Genomic DNA, 27495 nt, shown 5'->3' on the forward strand with positions numbered 1-27495 from the left:
GACCAGGAGCTTCAACTGTATCCTCTGTGTGATGGGAAGCCAGTGGAGTCGAGTGAGGATGGGGGTGATGGGGTCGTGGAGCCTGGTGCGGGAGAGGACACGACGGGCTGCAGAGTTCTGGATGATCTGCAGTCTGTGGAGGGTGGAGTTGGGGTGGCTGTTTACACAGCAGTAAGTAGGAACGTGGTTGCTAATCAATTGGCGGATCGCTTTTCTGGAGATAATAATCCTTTAAAAAAGCCCCAAAAAACCAATAATAATTTGGTCACTCAATCCACGACTGTTTGTGGGGACGCTGCTGTGCGTAATTGGCCGCCGCGTTTCGCCCACAAAAATATACAGTCAATTCACTTTACAGTATATTCTGTGAAGCGCTTTGAGACGTCTCGAAGACGTGATAAGGCGCTGTATCAAATGCAAGGATTATTATTATTATTATTATTATTAAGTCGAGATTTGCTGAAAACTTGCACACTGCTCCTATATCAGGACGGCTCTTTTAGCAGCTCTCCTCGACAACCCACAATAAAAGGTTTGTCATATGTCAGGTGTGTACTGTTTCTAACAACTCTCTCTCGAATCTGTTAACGCTACTTTACCTCGAAACAAACGTTGTTCCTCCCAAGTAACAAATAAAATGAACTCTGATAACTCGTCACTCCGAGGGAAAGGGGCTCAGTGACAAGTTATCGGCGAGTTTGGCAGATGTATAATTACAAATACACGCGTCTGGAATATTGACAGCGTGATGATTTAAGTAGTAATGACAAGTTAAGCCAGGGTTGAGTTATCAGAAGGTTCATGAATGCAGTTTGACATTCTGCCCACTCCCTGAAATCAAAAGTCTTCACACCGTCTGCCACTCTAACTTAATAATTTTCAGGATTGTACTTCAACGACAACTTGACGTTATGCAGCATTCGTTTTTTTGGTCTCGTTTTAAACAGAAAATGTCTCAAGATGCTTCAGAAACGGAAAGAGCGAGAAGGAAGGAGATGGCCGAAGGCATAAAGAAGTAGACAAAAGAGCAAAATACCGCAGATGCTGGAAATCTGAAATAAAAACAAAGTATTTCAGGTCGATCACCTTTCGTCAGAGCTGAAACATTAACTCACTTTCCTCTCTCCATAGATGCTGCCTGACCTGCTGTGTGTTCCCAGAGACTTCTGTTTTTATTGCGTAAAGAAATAGGCTTTTTGATGGATTTTGAAAGCAGACAGGGGAGGATGTGAGGTGCAGTGATTTAAGGAGAGAATCCCAGAGAGTGGGGCCAAAGTGACATTAACATTTTTGGGTTCTTCACCCCCCGCCCCCCCCTCCACCCTCATTTTACATGAAAGCAACCAAATGCTACCTCTTTTCCCATTTTATTCCTTTACCGCTCTTCTCAACTCCTGTGGTGCACTGAATAGCTCTGAACTATAGAAACATGATCCTTTATTTATATATTAATTTTAAGTATATCTACGAGGCTAATGTCAAAGTTCTGGCAAAAGGCCTACTTTGCTTTCTCAGAAATGCAGTTCCATTAAATTGAATGACATTTATTGGGGTCTCAATATATAATAACACTAAAACTTGCAATTGATCACGTTGCATTTGATCAAAGAATTTTCTGTAAAGTTCACTGACGTATTTGTAAGCGAAGACAGCAGGCAATTTGCGCAAAGCAATGTCCCACAAATAGCCATGAAGTAAATGACCAACAAATTATCTTAGTGATTGTTGGCAAGGGCATGGGATCTTTAACATCCACCTGATTACGCAGATAGGATCTTAGTTTAATATCTCATTCCGCAAGACAAGTTTAATATCTCTGATAATGCAGCAGTCTTCCAGCACTACACTGCATTGTCAGCTCAGACTGTGAGCTCCAAGTGCCAACATGGGGCAAATTCCACCTTCTGAGGCACGCTGACCCCTGAAAACATGGTCAGAAAGGCAGCCAAACTAATTTCTCCATGGTATCAAATTATATCCTTGAACACCTAAAATTAACCATTGGATACTCAGCCAATTGCAACTGCAGCCAATTCCGCACAGCAGCGTCCCACGGACAGTCGTGGATCGAGTGACCAATTTATTATTTCTTTTTTGGAAGGAATTATTACCCCCGGAAAAGCGATCCACCAATCGCCTAACGACTGGGTTCCTAGTTATTGCTAGGTAAACAGACCCAAGATTTCGCCCTGCCGGGAATTGAACCCAGTTCTCTCGCTTGCAAGGCAGTGCTCCAACCACTTTTGCATTAAAACAGCAATATCACAAAGAAGGTATTTTTTAAAACAAAATTAGAAGGTAACTTTCCTATCCATCTGGTTCAATCCGGCATTGATGTGTCGAACTATGAAGAGCAAAAGTCATTTTTGTTATCAAAAAAAGCCACGCTATGACTCCAGTAGTGTGTGTATATATACATATATATATATATGTGTATATATATATTTTCAGTCAAAAAGCATAGCTCTGAGAAAAAAAAAAGCTTTCATTTAGGGGTCAGTCTGGATCAGTTGTAGCATTTATGCCTCCAAGTCAGAAGGTCAAACCCCACTTCAAAACTTTGAGCAACTTCTCCAGGCTGTTACTCTAATGCAATGCAATATATTGCACTGTCGGAGTTTGTCACCCTTTGGATGAGGTGCTAAATCACGGTTCCAACTTCCTGTTCAAGTAGATCTTAAAGATCCCAAGGCCAAATTCAAAACGAGGAGTTTCTCCCCGCGTCCTGGCCAACAATCTTTGCAGAAAAGAAACTGTAGTAAACATAGTCAGACTGTAGCGTTTCAAACAAGCTTTGGGTTATCAAATGCATGCTTCACTAAAACATTATTCGGACATCGGAACCCATAAATAAATGCCAAGAACTGTAGCTGTCCCAGTCAAAACATTTTTAAAAATAAAACATTTTGACCAAAAAACACATGGCTGTTTGTAAGACTTCGCTGTGCGCAAATTGCTGTCGTATTTGCCTCCAAACAGGTAAATTTACAGTAAATTTACAGTAAATTCTGTGAAGCGCTCTGAAACGTTGTCGGCAAATGGTAAGGCGAGAGATCAAACGCACATATTATTACTATTATAAATAATAATCTGATCAACGATTTCTTTCAAAAATCTAGCTATACCTTCGACAAGGATTGCCAAAAAACTTCAACTTAGCTTTCTCCCTCGTGCTATCAACGCTGAATGGTTTGTTGAACCTTGTTATCAAATGATTTACTGCTCCTAACACAGTGTAAATAAATGCGGTGGAGACAGTCCCTCGGGGGCTTGATGAGGCTTATTTTAGTGGACGCTTATTTCAGTTCCCTCAAACTGCGTCGGGCTCAACGGTGTCTTTGAGCGAGAGCCAGTTTCCCCAATGCCGTCACGAGCACGCAATATAAAAACAAAATAAAATCCTAAAAAGAGCCAATACTACAAGGCCAAAAAAAGATGGTTTGATTACTATTAATCTAATGTTTAAACCGAGTTGTTGACGGTGAGATTTTTCTCCCCTAATTCAACGTTATTGTTGGTTAACTTAGTCCGACTGTAGTCTTCTGACCAATTTAGGTTTCCTTATTTTCCAGATTCCCTGAGATATTTTTTTCATTTACAATAACTATGAGATACTTGTCAGAATGAAATAAACTGGAAGATAATATATTATTGTCCACATCAGGTTGATTATAAACATGCACTGAAAATAAACAAAATTACAATACATGTTTTGTCGATACAGTAAAATAATCCAATGTACACATGTCCAAGTGTTATTCATTAACATTATGAATAGTGGTAATTGTAGACAACTAATTTTGCTTCAATTTCAAACCTATCGAGTTCAAGATCGATATATTTTGTAACGTAACTGAATTAGAGTCAATATCTCTCATTATATTCTTTAAAAAAAAACCCTCTTCCTCAAAGAGGGAATAATCAGGATTTTGGGTTGCTCAACTGGTTGACTCCTGGATGTTCTGAGGCACTAACCTGCGTGATGGGTGCTACATAAATGCAAGTTGTTACTGTTGTTAGGAAACAGAGCTTCGGAGTTAAATCCCAGTGAGTGAACACAGTTTTTCACCCTTTTAAAGTTGATAAAACGGGAGGGGAAGGAAGAGTGGGCGTCATCGACTCGCGGAATCATTTCTGGAGAGACATACTCAGGCAGCTCTGTACTCCGTGTAGACTGACCAACACGAGTGGCTCACCAATGAAAACCTTGGAAGGCGAGAACGTGTTCTCAAACCTGAAAACAACCAATAGGCAGAGCAGTCCTTCCTGGCCGAGTACGGTGAAACCTTATGCTTGACCAGTCAATACTGGATTGACTCTCAAACGGTCATCGTCACAGAGCACAGCGGCCTGAGCTCATTCAACCCCCTTTGACTCTGGGAAAGTCACTGTTGCTATAGACATACTAGGCAACCATGATTCAACCCAATTGACGCACAGCAGGTTAAAGATATCTGGAGTACATTTTTTTCGAGGCAAAATGTACTTGCGCTGGTGTAAGTGATGATCGCGAAGAGATCGAGGCTGTGGTCATACTAGTGTTATAAAGCAGAAAGTGATTCCAAGCAGTGCCGTCTGTTATGCGAATTGTGTAAATCACGTGCATTACTTGAGTTGCTTGAGTTGTGTACGGGTTCGCAGTATTCCAGGGCCCGGCTGATGACAGCACTACCCAGCTCGGCTCATCGGCAGGACCTGGAAGGACAGACCAGTCACTGGGGGCAGGGAGTCATCCCACTCAGCTCCTGTTCACCCTGCACGCCAAAGCCCTAACGGAAAGGTGGTCCTAGCTGGACAAGCAGCGGGAAAGCTTGCCGGATAGCGATATTGATGGCAAGCTGTGCGGTGTTAGCTGGATAGACTCCAGCAGTTACCCCAACGCAGACTCAGGGGTCCCCAAGCCTTGGCTCTTGCCAACCTGCGCCTACTACTTTCCGGAATTAGGTAAACAGGATGTGTCCCTCCAGGGAGAGAGAAAGAGAGCGCATTCCATTCCAACCATCTATCTCTGGGATTTCCATGTGTAAGTGAGATGCGTGGAATTCTCAGTTTGATTTGGATACTCTTAAGCAACGGTGATGGGTTTCCACATGTGTCAGACACCGGCTGACCCCAAAAACATTGTGTAAACATACATGTTCAAAAAGAATTACAGATGTCCGCGTTAAGAACCAATGAAAAGGATTACAGATGGTAATAATAGTAATAATCCTTGCATTTGATATAATGTCTCATCACGACATTGAGATGTCTCAAAGCTCTTCACAGAATATATTGTAAAGTGTAGTGATTGTATATCTTGGCAGCCAATTGCGCACGGCAGTGTCCCACAAACAGTCGTGGATTGAGTGACCAAATTATTGCTTTTTCCTAGAATTCTTTTCACTGTTATCTATTAAGTAATTAACAACACCTGTAATTTCCTCTGCACCCCCACAAAATACAGTCCATGTCCTGCGCCCAACAATTTGGTGAGATTTTCACTTAATCCGACTACCTCCTCATTTTCTCCAAGAAACCATTTGGCTTCATCTATCTCCTTTCAACAAAGAAAGCCACCTGAGAGCTTAAAAGCTTTTCCACGACCACTAAGTCAAATAGCGTCAGCGCAAACTACTTGAGTGTCTCCAACCCAACGTGACACTTGATTTCTGCCAAGCAGCGTTTGCTTTAAAAACAACGGCACTGTATTTTTTTTGAATACAAACGAGCATCGACAGGTCTGGTACAAAACAACTTTGCCTCTCTCTCACGAACGGCCAAGTCTAGAACAATTTTAAACTGAGACAAAACACGAATTTCCCTGATTTAAGTAGAACCAGTGGTGTGTGTGTCTCTTTTAACCACTCGCTTCATAGCAGCTGTCAAAACTCCCTGGTCTGTGTGACACAGTGAGCCACTAGGTGCTAACGTGACACTGAACAGTACGGGTGACAGCCACTTTCTTTCGGTCTGATCCCAACGGTAACAACTATTCCTATTCAATCTGCAGTTTTCATTCCAACCCCATCGAACCCGGACGTTCGTCAAGTTGGGTGTTAATTCCTGACACGTCACAGCAAACGTTTTAGCAAGTCAAAATATTAAACACTCATAAACATTTCCTTCTGCACTTTTCCAGTAATCCATTCCACGACACGTATTTTTGTTTCATTTCACGAATGAACGATTAAAACTACCACTTCGTACTGTCCGGCTGCGGTCAATCAAGGCTGAGAGGGACACCAGAAAAGGCGGCATAGACTTCGTGAGCGACGTGAGTGAGTGAGTGAGTGTGAGAGTGCGGGAATGTGAGCGTGAGTAAGCGTGTGAGCGTGAGTGAGTTCGAGTGAGTTTGAGAGTGAACGAGTGAGCGCGAGTGTGTGAGAGTGAGTGTGGGAGAGAGTGAGCGAGTGTGAGCGTGAGAGTGTGAGCGCCAGATCTGATACATATGGTTGTCTCTGTGTTTTTTTTAGCCATTTAAAGAAACCGACATGTATACCACTTCCAGGTTGTTGGAAGCTGACTTCACTGGGCTATTTTTAATCGCGTTCACCCAAGTTACATTGCAAAAGAAAGAAAGCAACACCCTCCGAAGACAGCTCGTCTTTAAATTACACGCATACATCTGACAAATAAAAACATTTCGAAACAAAGGAAAACCTCACGGCTTCTATCCCAACGAAGCGAAAGGAAAAAAAGAAACACAACACAGGGGTGTCCGAGAAGCAATGAGTTGCTCTCAGATTAGGTTTTTTTTTTTCCTCCTCTCTTCTCTTCTCTTGAGTCTATTTTTAGAGCTGAGCTTGTGTTGTGCTCATTCCCACTTTGTGACAGCTGAAATATTTTGACCAGATATGGCTTTGCAGAATAGAAGAGACAGAAGTCAATAAGAAAAAGAAGCAGAGAGAGAGAGAGAGAGAAAGAAAGAAAGAAAGAAAGAGAAGAGAAGAGAGAGGGAAGGAGGGAGGGAGGGAGGGAGAGAGAGAGAGAGAGAGGTGGCTTACCTTTGTTGGTGTTGGTTTGCAGGGTGTGTGGGTGACTGGTTGGGGTCAGGGATGGCAGTGGGTACCCCCCTGGCCAGGACTCTGAGAGAGGCTGTGAACTTGCTCTCCTCTCTCTCTCTCTCTCTCTCCTTCCTTCCCTCCCTCTCTCTCTCTCTCTCTCCCTCCCACAGCTTCTCTCCTTGTGGTTCACAACCTTCACACGTTACAAAGCACAGGCGCGCCCCCTACACCCACAGCACAGAGAGAGAGAGAGAGAGAGCATCCAATTTAGGTACCCAATTCCTCCCTCCCATCCTCCATCCCTCCATCCCACCCCAACCCCCCACCAATTTGCCCATCAACACTCAACTTCCAGCCACTTATCTGCTTTGCACTTTAAAGCAACAACTTTAAAGTGCAATCTTAGGGACTTATAATGCAGGAAAATGTAATGTAGTTAGTTTATTGATTGATTGATTGATTGATTGATTAATTGATTGATTTATTGATGTATTTGTGCATTGATGCATTTGCGTATTTATGTGTCTGTGTGTTTCTATATTGATGTGTTTGTGTATTTATACATTTGTGTATTTATATATTTGTGTATTTGTGTATGTATTGCAAAGTGACTTTCATCAGAAATAACAACCCACAGATTCTAACTTCCGACGAGTCTCCAGAAGGCAAAAGCATCTTTTTTTATTAAATTTATTTTATTTTTTATTATTTATTATTCTTTTTTTTTGGGGGGGGGGGGGGGAGATGCAAAAAGAGTTTCTCTTGATTCATTTAGAACTTTTGTAAGCACTCGAAGATATTGCAGTGAGTGTTGTATGAATTGCAAGATGTCAAAGATAAACCCCCCCCAAAAAAAAAAATCTGGAAAGTTTTACCAGGGGGAATTGGATGGTGTCTGGTGAGTGAGCAGAAGAAATGGGCTGGTGAAAGAACTTCTCAATTATTGTCAATTGGCATGTAACTTACACTATAAAATAATAAAAATCATTCTTCACTTAGCAACTCGAAATATTAATAATACCAACAAAAAAAAACTGCAAATAAAACCAAAAAATGTTTCAAAAATTCAAAAAAAACCTTTCAAAACACAAATGTTTCATCATCCTATCTATTGTGCCCTTTTCCATCTTTCCCTGCTTTTATTTTTATTGCTGGACTGTTACTCTACTATTTTTAACGTTAGGCACCCCGCGTCCCTAATTCTGGAGAGGTATTTGGCACAGGTTGGCAAGGTTTAGGGACCTCGGAGTCCGCACTGAGAAACTTCTGGAAATTCTACACTCTGCCCAGTTAAAACTGCATAGCTTGGCACTAAGAGCACTGCCTTGGCAAGCTTCCCACTCCGTGTCCGGCTCGGACCACTCTATCCCTTAGGGGCTTAAGGCTATTGCTCGCATGGTTAACAGAAGCCAAGCGGGAAGAATTTGTGGTCCCAGTCTACCCCTCCGAGCCCTGCTGGTGACCCAAACTGGCTGATCTGTCATCGTCAATGGCCTGGAGTATTTATTGTGAACCCGTCTGGCTTAGGAACCACCGCAGAGGGTTTGACATTCCATTGCCATGTTGTCACTTTGGAATTAGCTCAGCTCCAAAAACGACTACACTTTTTCCTCTCCTTCCAAAGGGGATAGTCACTACACTGCGCTATAATACATGCTCTTTGTGCCTCCTTGGTCCCACCGCTATATGTTGGAGATGGGGAGATAGATTCAATTGTCCACAGATAGTTCCCGGGATCTCTCAAAACACACCACGTACTGCAGGCAGATTTATACCAGTCCAGCAACACCCATGGATACAGCCAACAAAATAACAGCATAACATTTGCTATGGTATCTATCAGCACTGAAAGGGTCAAAGCCCAGCTATGAGCATAGGGTGCTTTCCACAAACTTCTTAACTACCACAAATACCGGGCGATATATATAATACTATAATGATATAGATATTGTGTCCTTTCACTAATTCACCCTTTCTTTTGGGAATCCCATCATCTTTATTAAAATGCCCCATTCCCCATCAGGACAACACGAGCAGTAACAGGCTCTCGTTGTACGGGGAGCTGTGAGTACATACCCACCCACAACTTAGCTCACTGGTTAGCGTACGAACATGGTGTTCAGAGAAAAGTTCATTTACATCGTGTAATTCAATGACCCACCGGCAGCTTTACGGAACGAGATTGCTGATCATCAGATATAGTATTACTGTGTAGAAAAAAAAAGTTTTACAATTGAGCGGCAGCTGTTTTTCGCTGGAAGGAGAATCTCAAACAACCCTTCCACACTTGACACCAGGTTCTTGAAAACTGCCGGCAACTGGTGAAATGTTTGACATGGTTTATGCTAAAGATAACGCTTAAAACATATAGACGCAACAGGTGGATTTCGACGTGGAATAACATGCATTTGTGACATTCTATATTTAGAAAACAAACAAACAAGAAGCCGCCTATATATCACAGATACCATCTCACAAGTCCGTCGCAGCTAAATGGTCAAAATAAACCATCATGAGCCCAAACTTTCCAATTCCTTGTTACCAAAAATATTTTCCATAATAAGATAAGAACATATTTTTAAAAAAGGGCTTTAGAAATGATATGCTTAAATATCCTTGAATATTTAAAGATAATGAATTGCATTGGTTCCAAGCAGAATACTTACAGAGGGATGATTGCATGGTACAATTAAACGACGTTCTCAGTAGTAAACGAAGGAATTTGTAATGCTGTGAGAGCCAACAACAACATTGATGCAAGCTTCTCTAGAATCTGGCCATCGATAATAACTATCTATTAAAGTATTCTTCATTTCGTCTTCACCATATCACAAGAATGAGCCAAAAATATCACTGGGAGGCATTTTAAGCACCAGACTGCCTGTCCATGACTCTACAGCATTGTGTTGTATCAAAAACATGCTTGACATCACTAACTCTTTTCCAGGAGAAGTACTACTACTAATAATAATCCTTGCATTTGATACAGTGCTTTATCACATCGTCGAGACGTCTCAAAGCACTTCACAAGATGCACTTTAAAGTGAGTTCACTGTGTATTTTGTGGGCGAAACGCGGCAGCCAATTGCGTAGAGGAGTGTCCCAAAAACAGTCATGGATTGAGTGACCAATTATTATTTTTTTGAAGGGATTAATACCCCTGGGAAGCGATCCAACAATTAAGTACTGTAAGTACCTAATTAAATTAAATTTCAATTAAAGCAATGTAAGTACAATGCCAATGTTCATTTGGGGGTTACTTGTTGGCAAACTCCAGTGTAAATTTTCACTGGAAAAAGTGTCTTGGGATGTAAAGGGTGTCTTCTACATCACACCATCTCACAGGAACTTAGCTCCGACCCAAGATCTTGTTGGAGATCTTCAGAGGATCAGTTGAAGAAGTCTCTACAGCCCATTTGATCTCATCCTTGCAGAATACCCGCCCTATCTGATGGACTCTGTCAGCCGGCTAGCTCTATCCGTAGGCGTAATTTCTGCTTCGGTAGAGCAAAGCACAGCTCTCCTGATCACCAGAAAAGCACTCAACACAGTACCACTAACATTTCACACATAAGTGACTTACTTATTGTGAAGGTTTAAGAGTCGATTCAAGCAGCTTTCCAGGTGCTTTCAAATGCTTTCAATTATTTTAAGAAAGGCAAGAGGTTTAGTTAACAAAAATGCACAAATTAAAGTGTAGAATTTTGTTTAGAAATAATGTAAAATCAAATATGAAGTAGTAACACTAAGAGTGGGAAAGTAAGAGTAAAAAAATGGAAAAACATTTTAAAATTTTATTTTAAACATTGCTGTGTGTATATTTCAATAGTGTAATATCAGTACATTTGGGTAACATTATCATTATAAGATTCGGGAAGACTTCAACATCAGGGGGATTAATGTGTTAAAAAATAACACTGGCTTAGGAATGCAGAACTCCTTGGGACTCCTGCCAGTACCCTAAGGGTTAAGAAACTTCAGCCACTCTGTAAAACAGTTATATATAGAACTGGCAGTGAATCTATATTTGTAACTGAGCAGAGATTCTGATACAAAAAAATCATGAGAGCAAAGCTCAAGCAGGTTATGAATCCAATCAGACTGAACTGCAGCCTTTACCTCATCAGTAGTTTTTAGTACATAAAATACTGAATCCAAACCATATTGTATAACGAACCATAGATCTGAGGTGGTGTTATCCATCTGCATGAAGTTCTGTTTGAGTAGCATAAAGACTGGCAGGTCATTTGTTGTGTAATTATGAACTAGATTTTGAGGACAGGACAGTCCTGTATTTTGTGGTGTTGTATTTCTTAACAGATTTCTCAATAAAATATGTGCAATTATTGAATTGCTAAACCATTGCTTTGCTTAAGGATCCATTAGGGCAATACCTTGAGTCATTTAAAGCGGTGGTGTGAGTCAGAGCAGGGAGGCTGGAGGGTTAGGGGGACGAGAAGGGAGATGACCTTAGATGTGGTTGAAGTGGTAGGTTTTCAGCACAATTTTAAACCAATTGAAGGGGACAAGGTGGCCAGATTTAAGGAGGGCGTTCCATAGTGGCTGAAGGCTCGACTTTCTGATGGTGGGGCAGAGAATTCAACAAACACACCCCTAGGTTTGTTGAGCAGAGGGGGAGCGCAGCAGACTGAAAGGCGAAAGAAAGGATTTTCTTTAGGCGAGAGTGAGTTGTTAGTTAGAAGGCAAGAAGGACATTGGAGAAGTTAAGTTTGGAGATATTCAAGGTGTGGATAAGGGTTTGGGCTGCCAACAAGAAATGCCGCAATTCGACTCTCATTAAGAGGAAAAGAAAAATCGGTGAAGATGCTTAGATTTTTTAAAAAAAACACTGCATCACATCATTTGTTTTATTAACATGAATTTATAATAGTACAGCAGCACATAATATAAATGGTTTCACTCCCTTTCCACTGAGTCTTTGTTGATTAATGTCGCTGTTGCAGTACTTCCAAACAGATGGTAATGCTCGACGAAGTGGGCTGCTGCCAGACAAGCGAAATCGAATTGAAATATATACCATTACTCACCATGGTACACTTATTTGGCTTTGCAGCTTCCTCCAAAACAGAGCACTATTCTGCAATATGTTGCCACCCTGCCTGACCGTTGAGTTCCACGTTAGAAACGAAACTAGAGCTGCTCCAGGTTTAGAAGGAAGTAATATGCTTCTGGGGCAGGTGCCGATGGTGGGACAAGGGATGATCTTAGAGAGCTTAGAGAGGGAATTGAATTCAAGTTGAGGATCTTGAAGTAGGTCCACAGGGGGATTAGGGAGCTGGACTGCTGACGCGAATGGGGCATACAGGGCCTAATATGGGAGAAAATGGGCCACCCTACACAATGTTGTTTAGGGAGCAACAACGTGTTGGAAAGAGGTGGACATGCTGAGTTTATGTTGCAAGTTGAACGGAAAAATCTGCTGAACCACTTTGTGCACGGAAGTTCTGGGCATTTGTACCGGTTGTGATAATAATACGCCTTGCGTTTGATACAGCGCCTTATCACGTCTTCGAGACGTCGCAAAGCGCTTCACAGAATATACTGTAAAGCGAATCGGATTGTATATTTTGTGGGTAAAACGCGGCAGCCAATTGTGCACAAACAGACGTGGGATTGATTGACTAATTTTTTTTTTTGAAGGGGTTATTACCCCCAGGGCTTGTGGGCTACATCCATCCCCAGGGCCAGCAGTTGGACTACCTGTACTGTAAAGCACTGAGGGAAAGGAAGCTCAAAATCCACATTTATCACAATAAAAACCTAGCTATTTAATATTCCTGTCTAGAATTACTGAACATGTTTTTAATAAATGCAACTCAGGTCATATATTCATCATATATTGAAATAGGCTAACATATTAAGTGATGAATACTTTAGAGGTGGTTGAGAATAACGTTCAATTCCTGATGAGATTAAAACATTTGTGTGGTATTAATTTCCTACAAGCAGGAGGATGTCACTATTATAATTCATGTTAAAATGCACGTTACTATTATTTATACGATATACTCTGTAAGTTGGCAATGTCCCATTTTTTTTTTTAAGTTCGGTAATTTTTTGTCCCTAAAATAGAAACCTTCTAGATGGGAACACTGCGTGACTATCCTGAGAAATAAGTCTTTGAAACGGAAAAGTAACTTACCCGGCAAGTCTCACTTAACAACTGACAAAACAAACTCTTGCTCAGCTGAGATGTGCAAGATGTTGCCTACCTTTCACCGAAGGACTGATGGACGGATGACAAATGCTCATCACTGCTGAGCTCTGAAAGTGGGATTACCAGCCAGAGTAGCATTTCCATCATCTTCATTCTAGTATCCCAATATGTCTCACTAGGGTGGATATCTGAGCCGTAAATTGTGATAACCTCTCACAGTTGAATCCTTTGCTGGAACTCAACCCTTCTGGCTGGTGGATGAGCCACAGATACTTGGACGAGGTACAGGGGATAAAATATAGGAAAGCTGTATGTGCCCATGGAATCGAACCCGAAACGTTTCATTGCCTCCAGAAGAGGGAAACAAACCCAAGAGGTAATGGGGTTGGAGGGTAGGGTAAGAGGTTCACACTCAATGTACAAAATCAGTGCCTTGGGACGTCCTCCCGACATGAAAGGTGCTATGCATACGTGATTTTGTATTGTACCTTATCTACTTATAAACTGACTTAATCATATTTCTTAGATGTTTGAGTTACTAGTTGAATTAGAGGTTTGCAGGACAGGAGGGGTTTTTTTCAGACAATTTGAGGTTGCAGGGCGCAGCTATCAACTCTGATCTCATTCTCCTGAACTTTTCCCTTTATTCCTTTTATATTATTTTTCTTCATGCATTCCCAGGCAAAGCAAAACCCTAAGCAAGTTTCCTTACTCCACACATCTGTTTACCTAGCAGTAAGTAGAAAACCTGGTTGTGGTCAATTGACGGATCGCTTTCCGGGAATAATAACCTTTCCAAAAAAAGAGTTTACTCAATCCACAACTGTATGTCGGACACTGCTGTGCACAATTGGCTGCCGCGTTTCGCCCATAAGATATACAGTCAATTCACATTACAGTACATTCTGTGAAGCACTTTGATACGTCTCAATTACCTGATATATCAAATGAAAGTATTATGTTATCCAATTCCCTTTTAAATATTATTACAAATTCATCTTTGAGTTTAGATATGGATTTGTATTCACAGTTTATATTTTGGTGGATCTTTAAACAAACTTCCACTACTTTAATCCTAACCTTTTCTGAGACATTTCTCTTTCAAACTTGGATCACTGAATTTTACATGAATATGCTGTTGGTGTAAACGGATAACCTCGTGGGATGGTAGATCACACTTTGCAATGTTACCTCATATGCATTTTCAACATGGACAGCTCAAGTAGCCATCCAATCTATTAGTAGTCATTAACCCAGATAGATATTTCAGCTCAAGCTGCCCTCTGTGTTTTGTACTCGACAGCAAACTCTCTTGGTATGAAATTATCCAATTCTCAATCTGGGAAAAAAAAACGTACATGGAGAAATGGTAAAATTAGTGAAATAAGTCATTCGGGAGCCTAGAGACCTTGTCCATTTGGATGGACAGGTGGTTATTTCTTGCTTGCAGTCTCAAACCTATTTGTTAGTCTTTCCAAACTTGGGAGGAAGCTAATGGTATCAAGTTCTGATCGAGCTTCGTTGGATCTCTGTGAAACTTAGAATTGTATCTTAAAATTGGCTTAAAATGGCATCAACAACAAATTGCATTTGTCTGGCGCCTTTCACGTCAGGAGAACATCCCAAGATGCTGGTCATCCGTCTTCTTGCGTGTGGGGAGGGTAGCGGGGGGGGGGGGCGCGGAGGAAGGGATGGAAGAGACCTGTGATCCATGGATTTTTTAAAGGATTTCTTTTTAATAGCTGGAAATATATGACCCACTGGCTGATCTTTGAAAAATGATCAGTTATCTGTGCTGTACTGCTTGGTAGGTTCTGATAATTACATCATAGTTGGCTTCAGGGGGATCATCATGCATAAAACACGCAGACACCGTTGCACATTTCTCTTGGATTAGACGCTGTTGTGGGTCAGCCTGGCTCAGTCTGTACCACTCTCACCTCTGAATCAGAAGGTCGGGTCATGGAACTCGTATAGTTTTAAGCTGACACTGCAATGCAGTGCTGGGGATGCGCTGAATTATTGGAGGCGTCATCCTTCTGATGAAATGTTAAACCTCGGTCCCTATTGCCTGCTCAGGCGGACGTTAAAAGATCCAATGGCACTATTCGAAAAGTTTCTCCTGGTGCTCAGGCCAACAATCCCCCAAAATAAAATGTTGTTCACTTCATGGCTGTTTGTGGGAAGTTGTGTGGACACTGGCTGCCACATTTGCCCACCAAACAGTCACTCCTTTACAGTATATCTTTGAAGTGAAAAACATAATGTCTTATCCTTTAAAATCTTAAAGTTTGAAAGCTGGAAGTTTGGAAGAGTCCTTGAATTGCATCTCTTGTTCAGCCTTGCAATAAATACTATACAAAAGAACTAAATTGATGATTTAATTAGTTTATTACTCCTACATAACCCTTCAGTTTTAGTGTGTGGCCAATGTTCTGCAAGTCGCAAACCAATAGCAAATTTTCAATAAACACATTTCACCAGTAATCCAAACATTGGTAAATGAACAAACAAAAAATCATTCTGTTAAGTACTTTTTACAGAAACAAAGCACAAAGCTTCCAACTCTATACCCTCGCTAAAATACCATTGTCAAATTGTCTCACAACCTTGTAAACAGCAAACTAGATTATATTGTGCTCTCAAATCAGTTATTGTAAATGGTCAGAAACTCAAGTTTAATTTGAAGATGTCGAGATGAACCTTGATTACGCAACTTTTGACAGTTCTACTAGATACTCTGTCAATAGATCATGTATCCACACGTCTGTATCTGGAAGGGATGTATCCACCAAGTACGTCACTACTTTTCGATCCCAGGAGTACATGCTCTCGTGAACTGCCTGTATTTGGGCCACTAGAGGTTTTCTCTCAACATGGTTACGGAAAACTATTGAAGTTTCCTCCGACCACTGCTCACATTTCACTCCTGTAAGATAAACATTCACTCTTATTATGAATTCATGTTTGACATATCCCAGAAGAAGCTATTTGGGTTGTCAGAAATGTACACGTAGATGAATGCAAACTGGATGCACGCGGTAACAATACTGCAATAATGTGTTTCTCTTGTAGACATCATTCTTTTCAAATTATAGTTAATTAGAAGTAATTGTTAATGTTATGCTTCCTCCCTTTGGTTCACTTTTTAACTTGCTCTTTTCCCCAAAATCAATACTTCATGTCCAATGATCCCAAGTGATTTACAGTGATAACAACTTGTGGCAAGTTTAGTGCGCTTGAACTTTGTAAGAAAGTGCTTGAATAGCTGAGAAGAAAATAGAAATCAACACCTAAATATCAAAGTGTGGCGGGGGGGGGGGGGGGGAGAAAAAAAATCAAGGAAATATCTGATAATTACTGAATGCTTATGAAATGCTGAATTTTCAAACCTATCATATAAATGATATTATGCCACGAATTCCTTATAGTCCAGCATTAAAAACATTAAAGCAATTTTTGTATGGAGTTTAATATTCCCCTCCGGCCCCCAAAAATCAAGGAAACATCTGATAATTACTGAATGCTGATGAAATGTTGGATTTTCAAATCCATCATATAAATTGATTATCTTGTGTATCCTTAGCCCCATCTCCCCCACTCTCGCCCGACTCCACTGGCTCCCTATCCTTCAGAGGATCCAGTTCAAGATCCAGGTCCTCACCTACAAAGCCCTCCATGGCCTCGCCCCACCCTACCTCCACGATCTCCTGACCCCCTACCAACCCGCCCGTTCCCTCCGCTCAGCCGGCTCTGGCTGCTCCACGTCCCCCAACCCACCCGCCCCACCATTGGTGGGAGAACCTTCAGCCACTCTGCCCCCAACCTCTGGAACTCCATCCCCCAATCACTCTGCCTCGCCCCCTCCTTAGCCTCCTTCAAGTACTGCCTCAAAACCCTCCTCTTCGACCATGCCATTGGTCACCCCCTTCCCCTCCGCTCCCTTCTCCCCCCTGACCCCAGCTCGGGTCTGAAATGCTGTACTCTGTCCAGCGCCTTGGGACGTCCTCCCGACGTGAAAGGCGCTATACAAATGTAATCTTGTTATTGTTGAGAACTACCAATGAGTATGAATTAGCGACACTGGGCTAACTCACCTGCTAGCTGTGCTGTGACAGCCTGGAAAGGCAACTGCCGGAATTGCTGCACCAGAGTCTGCACTTTCCGACAGCTCACCAACTCGTGTCGACCGTAGTCCAGTTGGTACACGGACACCAAACCGTTTGTAAGAATCCCTTTCACCAACACTCGATACCACCTAGAGTTACAGAGAAAAAGATCTTTCTGTGACCAACAGCATACTTACAAAACACAAACCAAAATTTACGACCACAGATTTTTTTTTAAAAACATCTAAAAAAAAATCGCACAAAGTAGCCCTATCGTTACCGCTTTGTGATTTGAAATTAACAATCAAAAGATAAGTAGCCATTTAAAAAGAATTACAAGCAATTTAAATTTACCAGAAGTAGTACATCGACTTGCTTCAATTGGCATTTAACAAAAGTCTTAATATTCCTAGCACCGCCTGCTGGATGAGAACAATAATTGCTTAGAAAGGTGCAGTCTATTAAATGCTCGTAAGCTCTCTGAGACCTGTTGTTTGTTTGTGGGTCTTCATACGAGTCAATAGTTATATGCACAACCAACATTTTGAACGTTTTGGGTTGTGCAGTGAGCAATACAGACCTGGTCAGCAAAACAATTTTTTTTTAAAACTAACAGAATTTAAAAAATATATTATAGCTCTGTTATAAAATTAACCAAAATATTACAGTTAATTTTCACTGAGATGGATTTCAATAACTAATATTTTAAGCACTAAATTAAAAAGATATATAATCCCAAGACAGATGTTATGTCACAAATTGCAATAGGTCCAGCATTAAAAACATTAAAGCAATTGCAGTATGGAGTTTAATATTCCCAATAATGGTTTAGAAACCCACTGAATTGTATAGGTATAAACATATAGTTTAGTAATATAGATTAAAATTGAAATTCTACATACACAGGAAGAAACAGAGGTACTGGTCTGATAACACAACAGTAACAGCACTGATCAGGTCTGTGTTGCTGAAGGTAGTAAAAAGGTTCCACAATGCCATAACTCATGCTATCACTATTACTAATAATAATGATCTAAAAGCTGATGTCCAATATATCTATATACCAAGGAAGGAAGGAAAGAAGCCGACAACCCGGGAATTTGTGAAGTCTGAATGTTATGAAAGCATGTATGAGGGTCTCGGCGACCTGCGGTGTGAGACAGTGGCGGAGATGGGCGATGTTGCGGAGGTGGGGGAAGGCAGAGCGGGTCATGGCACGGATGTGGGGTACAAAGGATAGTTGAGGGTCAAACAAGACGCCAAGGTTCCCGACTGGCTCAGTGAGGTGGAGGGTGCATCCGTGGATGGTGATGCTGTCAGCGCCTGAGGTGTGGAGGCGTTGACAGGAGCCAATCCAGAGAGCCTAAGGAAAGCCATACTCCAAGATTTATTTTGGGGTAGAATGAAATAGACGTTCCTGCTCACAGGCCGAGAGCAGATACAGTATTGCTCGAGAAGCTCAGAGGAGGACTGCAAAACTGCTGCCATTGTTAACAAGTCACCAAACAGAGCTGTAAACACAAACCATTCAGCTGCCTAATGGAAAGGGACAACCCATTTTGCAAGCGTGTAATAGGACTGAATCTACAGCTATATGAAGAACAGGAGTGAGTAATCTACGGAATTTCCTTTGATGGCTCCTACTAAAACCACACCACCCTGTCTGCTACCGCCATTCAGCCGGCACTGGCCTGCTCCATGTCCCCCACTCTTCCTGCTCCAACCTCGGTGTCAGCGTTTAGCCTTTCTGCCCCCGCCCTCTGGAATCCATCCTGGAATCCCTTTGCCTCGCCCACCTTTCTTGTCTCCTTCAAAGCCCATCCATGCTTTCGATCATCCTCCCACCTCCCTTGTCCTCCACCCCTTTTGATTCCAACCCCAAACCCTTGATTGTCCTGAACCTGGGACATCCTCCCGACGTGAAGGGCACTATTTAATGCAATTTGTTATTGATCTACCAGAAAAAAAAGCAAGCCAGAGGATACAGAAGTGTATAATCCAATTGATGTGAATAGTGTTCACAGGCACAGATGTGCACATGTTAGTTCTGTTGCTATCAGACGCCTGATCAGCTATTACAGCTGTTGTACAATAGTTCCACCAAATAAGCTCCAGACTTTGTTTTCATTGCCTAGTATTCTACCCTTCATCTCAGCTGGTACATATTACATAGAATATACAGCACAGAAACAGGCCATCCTGCCCAACTGGTCTATGCCGGTGTTTATGCTCCACATAAGCCTCCTGCCCTTTCTCAGCTAAGCCTTCAAACATAATCTTCTACTCCTTTCTCCGTCGTGTACTTATCTAGCTTCCCCTTAAATGCATCTATGCTATTCACCTCAGCTACTGCTTGTGGTAGCAAATTCCACGTTCCGCAAACTCTCTGAGTAAAGAAGATTCTTTAGCTTCCCCATCTGATTTATTGCCTGACTTCCCTATTTGATTTATTGTTTATTTGATTTCAATATTATTTGACACAGGGATCCAGAAACTCAAGACTTGCTTAGAATGGTGTCCTATTGGGTCTCGCTAAAACATGCATCTGAAAGCCATCAAGACGCCATTCATAAATTTTGCATTATATGTCCTTAAACCTTCTAAAAGATTCATAATAATGTGTTTTAATTCTAAAACTTGAACTCAAAATGCTTACTTATTATCGAGCTGGGCCGCAAATATCTTGTTCTTCTCTATGGGCACAGATTGCCAATCTGTACGATTGTAATAGAGGATCATTTCTTCCATTAGCACCTCCAGTTTGTACAGCTCCTGCCAAGGCTGGAAGACAAAGTGCCCTGGATGACAAGCGACTGAAATGAAGACGTCCAAGTGTTCGCCAGGCTGCGGTAAAACTAGTCGGGTTGGAAGCTCACTGTGCACAAATAGTGGTACAACAGGTTTGATTGGAGCAAAGCCGTGGTCCTTACTTGGGCTTTTTATTTCAAACTCCGAGGTGATGTTGGCATCACCTTTGTTGCTGGGAGAGCTATGGGTACCACTGCTCAGGTAAACATCTTTCTGGTGTTTCCACAAGTCCGCGTTGGTTATCTTATGATTGATGCTCCGCTCCGGATTGGGGAAATTTTTCGACGTAAACAAATAAATATGGACTAGTCCCTTGGAATCATCAACTTTTACAATCTAGAAGAGATAACAAGACAATTATAAACGTGTGCTTTCCGGGCTATCGATATCACAACTTAAATCATCATTGAAAATCTACGCCTTCAATGGAGTACACATGCATCCTATTTTTATAACCCAAATAACAGGTTCCCAATGATATTAATATTATCATTATTATTAGTATTATCGGTTCATTAACCTGATCAAATGCAGATGGAACTCTACCCTCATGTTAAATCCTTCACTGAGTTACGATGCAGAACCGTTTCAGCAGTGTCCCCCACCCCCTCCCCCCCAGAAACTTCACCGTTGCTCACAAGATTGTACGCAGTGGACACCATGTTATCACATCAGAGAGCATGGATTCTGATCACTGTACCTTAATGCTGCAATCAGAGCAATTTAATACAGTGTCCCTCAGCCAAAGTACTGCATCCGGAGTCCACATTCCAATGTTAAATGTCAGGTCTGCCAAGCAGCATTTTATCGCCTGGTAAATAAAAAAAATGCAGTCAGTTACCGGTAAAAGAATTATTAAGTGATAGAGAGATAGATTTCCAGTTCATGAATGTGGCTGTTCTCCTACAGAATCACGAGTATTTTTTGGAACATAAACACCACTTGAGGAAACTCATTTGACCGTTGTGTCAAAAACTACGACACTAGGCCATTGCATCAGCAATGTAAACCGAAAGCACAATTTGGATTCAGGCACTCCAATGGAAACAACAACAACAACTTGGATTTATATAGCGCCCTCCACCCCGGACGGCGTCTCAGAGCGCTTAAGAAACACAGGTATACTTCACAGACAATGACCATTTCCACTGTGTTCTTTGGTGTGATCTATCTCTCCGTTCCAAAAGCGGTCTTGAGGAAAAATAGCATCGAAGACAACAACAACTTGTATTTCACTTCACACGAGTAGGGTCTTGGGAGACGGAACGACACACAAACTGTAACCTTACCACATCATAACCAGAACGATCAGCGTGAAGGAAAACATTAAAAGCACTTTCAGATCCTTTCAAGAGCATTCTATTACATTATAAAATTCATTGAAGTGATTTGAAAACAAAAAGCAAATCACAGAAAACAAAATCTAAATTCTTACATTTATTTTGGGCCATAAACACAACTGAAGTGCTTTCCAGCTTCAGTTTGTTTAGAAATTAAATGAATGCATTATTGAGACAAACACATCAGCTATATAAATGCAAGCTGTTGAAATCTGCACCAACAATGTCCTACAAACAACAACGAGAAGATTAGCTAATGTTTTCAAATTTCAGGATGAGTTCAAATGAGGGACTTTTCCTCAGGATAACTGAGGAAAACTATTCTCTGGAACACCCCTGAAATTCCATCCTAATTCACAGGCAGATGGGATCTAAATTAATAACTCATTTAAAAATAAAATAATCTGGAAATAATAATAATCCTTGTATTTGATATAGGTCTTATCACGTCTTCAAGACGTCTCAAAGCGCTTCACAGAATATATTGTAAAGTGAATTGACTGTATATTTTGTAACAATACATTTGCATTTAGCATAGAATATTATGAAGCAGCACAGCAGGCCATCTGCACCAGCAAAGTCTCACACACAATGAGATGATTTCAATTAAATTTACATTTTGGGGGTGAATTTGGATTAGGTTGGAATACTGGCAAGGACACATTAAATGCAAATCAAATCCAAGGATTATCATTATGATTATTATCAAATAATACCGTAAGGATTAATTACAGTATTATTAATGAGTAATTAATGATTACTGGAGTCTTGTAGCTCAGTGGTTGGAGCACTCGCCTCGCAAGTGAGAGATCTGGGTTCGATTCCCGGCAGGGCGAAACTTTGGGCAAGTTTCCTTACTCCATACACCTGATAATAATCCCTCAAGAAAAAGAAAACAATAAATTGGTCACTTCAATCCACGACTGTTTGTGGGACGCCGCTGTGCGCAATTGGCTACGTTTTTCTCACAAATATACAGTCAATTCACTTTACAGTCTATTCTGTGAAGCGCTTTGAGACGTCGAGAAGGCGTGAAAAGCGCTATATCAAATGCAAGGATTATTATTATTAAAGAATTATTATTATCACAGCAGCAATAACAGAGGAAGGTTTGGTATAAGGATGGTTACCTGTGGTGGTATAGATACTGACTCCTGAAGAAACGGAGAAGGGATTTCTCTGAGTTCTGATACTGCGACAGATGCAACTGTCCCAGTGTCTAAGAACATGACATCCACAACTCGGGTACCGTGCACATTGGTAATCTATGAAACAAAACCATTAGCATTAACTTCCATTTTTAATCTATTAAAATACAATACACAGAGGCAGTGACCAAGACTGTAAATCCTGCTGTGACACTTAGAAAACGTGTCTGTTTTTTTTTACAGCATAATAGTTTGTAGCTCAATAGTATGAAGCGCTGGTAAGATATACAGCACTTGTCCAACACCCCCCACCAAAATACTGTGTAGACTTGGATTTGCAGGATTAAGGAGATGTTTGCAACAGGAACACTCATTACAAATAATAGAGACTTGTCCACCATCAACAGTATTTTGCAATGCAGTTAACTTGACTGGAACTAGTTCAAACCAATGAAATCAAGTTAGCTTTTTAATGGCTTCTCTCTCTATTGGGGAGGGGAGAATAAAACAAGGTCTTTGGTTCCTCTCAGTGGTGGCACAACTGAAATCAGGAACATCCTACACGGAGGAGTCGGGTTTAAAACTATGCCCCGTCAAGGTGAACCTCATGCACACAATTATTGATCCTTTAGGTATTCATTGACTAAAAACTCAGCGACTCATGACAATTTTGAGACAATAAAGGTCATTTTTTTTAAAAGTGCTCCCATCTTAGAATAGAATCGTAGAATTATACCGCGCAGAAGAAGGCTATTCCACTCCCCTCAAAAGAAGTTCGCAGTAGCTGAAAGAAAGCCTAAAGGTAAATTATAGGTTTAAAGCTGCAAATAGCTGGAGAAAAGACTTGCAAAGCCTTGAAATCAGATAGAGAGCTAAGGCGCCGAAAATGGGGTGAGACCATGCATTGTGTTAGAATTTATTTCGGTAGGTTTGATTTAATGCTACAATAATACTCTCCACAGGTCTACTGCGTAGCGATTGATGGCATCCTGAAGGTGTGCGGTGACCCTTACTAAATAAAAGTGCAGGACCAAGCTTAACTGCGATTCCTCTCGTATTCAAAGCGCTTGCTGCTGCTGTTGTCGTGTGAAGCTCCTCCAATGGCCCTTCTCTGCTCCGCAGAAAAGCAACAACAACTTGCACTTATATAGCGCCCTCCACGAGAGTAGAGTCTCAGAGCGTTTAACAGTGGCAGAGCCTGACTCCGAGCCGGGGGAGTGGGGGCGGGGGGAAAAAGTGGCCGTAAGCATGGTCGAAGAGGAAGGTTTTCAGGCATGACTTGAAAAGGGGAAGAGGGGGCAAGACGGGGGGATTGAGGGAGAGCGTTCCAGTGTTTCGGGGCGTAGTGACTGAAAGCGCAACCTCCGATGGTGGGGCAGAGGGTGTGAAGGACAAGCAGGAGCCGGTGTCAGTTGAGCGGAGGCACCGGTTGGTGGATTGGGCAGTGAGGAGGTCGGAGAGGTAGGGAGGTGACAAGGAGTGAAGGGATTTGAACACGAGTGTGAGGATCTTGAAGTCGATCAGTTCGGTGATGGGGAGCCAGTGGAGCCTGGGCCAGAACTGGTGTGATGAGGTTACAGAGTTTGGTTCGGGGTCAGTATGCGGGCGGCAGAGTTTTGAATGAGCTGATCTTGTGAATGTTGGAGCTGGGGAGACCGACGAGGAGTGGGTTGGAGTAATCCAAGCGGGAGGTGACAAACACATGCACGAGGGTTTCGGCTGCATTTGGGGTAAAGTACAGTCGGAGGCAGGCAATGTGGCGGAGGTGGAAGAAGGCGGTCTCGGTCAGGGACCGGATGTGGGGGGGGGAAGGAAGGACAGCTGGGGGTCGAACTGGACATCCAGATTGTGCAATGGTTCGGTGAGTCTGAGGGAGAGCCTAGGGAGGTTGAGGAGTTGAGAACCGCAGGATTAGTTTAAGACACTAGCTTGAGTCACTACCTTCAGGAAGGGACAACATAGGGTAACATATAACATGGGGGTGGACGTGAATACAACATTTCCATTTCCAGCGAAAGCAGATAAAAACATGCCACAAAAAAAGAACATGCAATATGGCATTTCTCCTCAGGTCATTCTAATTCACATACGTACCTCTACTCGTGCCCATTTCCCTCTGCTTCGAGCCAAGCACCGCTTGCCACAGAAAGGCAATGAAACAAAGTATTCTGATGTAATTTGCTGGAATGGAAAAACAAAGGGTAATGGGTTTATCTGGCGTCCGGCAAAAGCGGATTCCACTGTAATTTTGACACTTATCTGCAGATGAAACTTACCCGGGAGTTAAAGTAATATTCAACTTTATCCAGTAAGGCGTTAAGCCTATTCCACCCCTTTGAGGGGACCTGACAATAAATGGTCCCATCCGAACACACGTTTGTAACCACCACGTTCAGGTAAACACCATTTTCCTGCAGGAAAAAGAAATGCACATTGAGATACTTTGTAAAAATGTCAGTCCACAAAGCAGATTTTGAAGTCTGAACTTAATTTCTCGGCACATTTATCAAATTGCTCATATCAAGCAGCTTCTCATTAGAATGCCCATTATATTAAATGACTGTACATAGAGGAAACGTCTGAGATCGACTAGTTTTGAGTTGAGGCATTTATTTTCCCCATTTTGTTTACAATTTACGCTATCAGGAATCTTTTTTCACCAGCTACATTTTTAAGTCAGAAATTCGAGAAACCGTAGTCTCGTTGCAGCAAACGCTGAACCAACACTTCCAATGAGTCAATAGATTAAATCATTGCTTCATGTTGCACAGTGGCATACACAGCTGCTCCAATGGCTCAACAACTTTAATTCAATGAGTATCTGAATTATATATGTGCGATGCCTCATCTTTGCTGAGTTAGTTGATCTCAGTTGGAATGACACGAGAGGAAACCTGAACTGACAAGAACCTCACTCTTGAACACCAGTGCCATCTGCTGGAGCTGGACATGTGTGGATGTCGTGTGATGACCGGCTTGTTCTCAGCTGTGGAGCCCCTACGGTTAAGTTACCCACTTGTGCATCATCACCTGGGTAAAATACCGGAGGTTATTCATGGAACCCTAACTGCAACAGATTTACATTGATATACCGGCCTTCACATTGGGAGGATGTCCCACAGCGCTGAAACTGTACCCCGTAGAAGGAAGAAAGCAAATAACGTCAGGAGAGAGAAACCCTCCTCTCTCTCCGCCCCCCTCCCCACCCACCAATCCCCCACCCCACTGCCGCCCATAAAACCGAAACTATAACCAGTTCAGGTTCAGTCCGTGGTCTGTCTTGAGTTAATCACAATCATGCAGTGGTCCCAGGCAAGGGAGAGGCGAAAATACACACCAACCCCAGTATAATGTGAGTATAGCGCAGCTGCAGTGGACCAGAAATACACTGCACTTCCAGTCATGCCTGCCTGGCTTCCTGCACACACGGGAAGTGCCGCTGACATATCCTGCGTGTTGCACATGCACGCCACTTTGCGCAGGAAGTGACATCGGCAATGTTTCCCCGGTATAGGATTCTAACAGGGCCACCTTTATCAGACACTGGATAAAAAAAAAACATTTCAGATAAAAAAAAATTCCAGAAAAATGTATTGGAAAGAGTCACTGAGAAACTACATGAGAATTAAAGGGGGAATCTGGAAAGGCTACGATCAATGGGTTAAAAAGAACATGCAGTGATTAAGCTTCCCCAGTTGACTACACTGGCTTTGGATCACTGATTTTCTGGCATACCTTAGCCTTTGAGAACTGGTACTGAGCTTTCTCTCTCTCTAAAAAAAAATTACCTTCAAATTCAGTTCAAGTGTCTTGTAATGCAAGGCCTTCAGACATGCAGTGTTGATGTTAAAATCATCATCTCCTGAAGTGTCATATAGAAGAACAAGTGGGACCTCCCTCCTTTCTAAAATTTCCATGAGCAGTATCTTTCCGCAGGCCAGAGTTTCAAAGGATTCTAACACACATGGCTCTTTGCAGAACGGCTCAAGACCTAAAACACAAACAGCTCCATCTTAAACAACCAATGTTGCTCACATTCTCCAGTTGTGTCAACTGTATAAAGAGGTGAGATCGATATCACTATTATACAGTCTATTGCAATTACATAACATTTGGTAAGGATGAATAAATGCTTGAGAATGGGCTGTTGATGTAAGGGATGAATACTCCAATTTCACTTTGTGCCTCTCTCCCAATCACTAAAATAGTTGTTTTTGTTTAACATTGATTATATTAATATTTGAGGAATAGTGTAGAAGAAAAAGACAGTTATATAAAAATAGGGATATAAGCAGTTCTGGCAAAATGTATTGGCTAGATGACTAAACCGTCAGATTAGCTTCAATTATAACTTTCATATATTATTGATAGTATAATTACACTATCATTTAATGCAATAGTGTTCACCCAGTAAAGTGAGGTTAAAACAATACATATCAAATTATTAAATAACTGCACATCTTTAATAGTATCAATTTTGCCAGATTGTTTCTATTTTAGTTTTTCAGGTCCAGTGATGTTAGAAATATTAGTTCTGACGTGCAACAATTATTACTTTGAGTTGAAAGTAAAGTCTTAAAATGTAAAGTATCAGCTTGTTATCTCATATGGATGACGGTCTAATATTTGTGCAGTTAGATTGAGCCTTCAGGGAGAACGATTTTCCCATCCTCACTTAAAGGGCAAGTTTTGTTATAAATAAATTCATTCCAATTTTAGTAGCAATTAATTACAACACTGAGCTCAGCCAAACAGAAACTTCTTTTTTTTCTGTTTCCTGAACGCACAAAGTATACAGTTAGCATTTAGCAAAGTAATTGAATTTGAACCTTTCAATTACTATTTTATTAATGTACATGATAAGACAGGAAAAAGTGCTGGCGTTCACACCACTATTTGGTGGGCATGCAAACTGTACTTGGGTGA

At 41.6% G+C, this 27495-nt stretch overlaps 2 protein-coding genes across 7 annotated transcripts in view; both read right to left on the bottom strand.

Moving 5' to 3' along the window:
* Positions 1-7222, bottom strand: part of tmod1 (tropomodulin 1) — a 34158-nt gene extending 26936 nt beyond the window's left edge. For 2 of the 4 annotated variants that reach the window (XM_042336563.1, XM_042336566.1), the window contains exon 1: positions 6987-7222. The gene's annotated coding sequence lies outside the window, so the exon portion shown is untranslated. Of the gene's footprint in view, positions 1-6179; positions 6285-6986 lie in introns of those variants that run through there. The other 2 variants (XM_007899006.2, XM_007899007.2) reach the window with 2 other exon arrangements.
* An 8314-nt stretch (positions 7223-15536) lies between these two features.
* LOC103182138 (tudor domain-containing protein 7) overlaps positions 15537-27495 on the bottom strand; it is a 51305-nt gene continuing 39346 nt past the window's right edge. For all 3 annotated transcript variants that reach the window (XM_042337004.1, XM_007899011.2, XM_042337000.1), the window contains 8 exons: positions 26358-26560; positions 24846-24980; positions 24664-24750; positions 22552-22686; positions 20782-20892; positions 19930-20417; positions 17262-17422; positions 15537-16093 (listed from right to left, as the gene is read on the bottom strand). In XM_042337004.1, the coding sequence (XP_042192938.1) occupies positions 15873-16093; positions 17262-17422; positions 19930-20417; positions 20782-20892; positions 22552-22686; positions 24664-24750; positions 24846-24980; positions 26358-26560 (1541 nt within the window). In that variant the 3' untranslated portion in view covers positions 15537-15872. The remainder of the gene's footprint in view (positions 16094-17261; positions 17423-19929; positions 20418-20781; positions 20893-22551; positions 22687-24663; positions 24751-24845; positions 24981-26357; positions 26561-27495) is intronic.

Source organism: Callorhinchus milii, unplaced genomic scaffold (assembly GCF_018977255.1).
Source record: "Callorhinchus milii isolate IMCB2004 unplaced genomic scaffold, IMCB_Cmil_1.0 Scaffold1, whole genome shotgun sequence".
NCBI classification, from domain to species: domain Eukaryota; kingdom Metazoa; phylum Chordata; class Chondrichthyes; order Chimaeriformes; family Callorhinchidae; genus Callorhinchus; species Callorhinchus milii.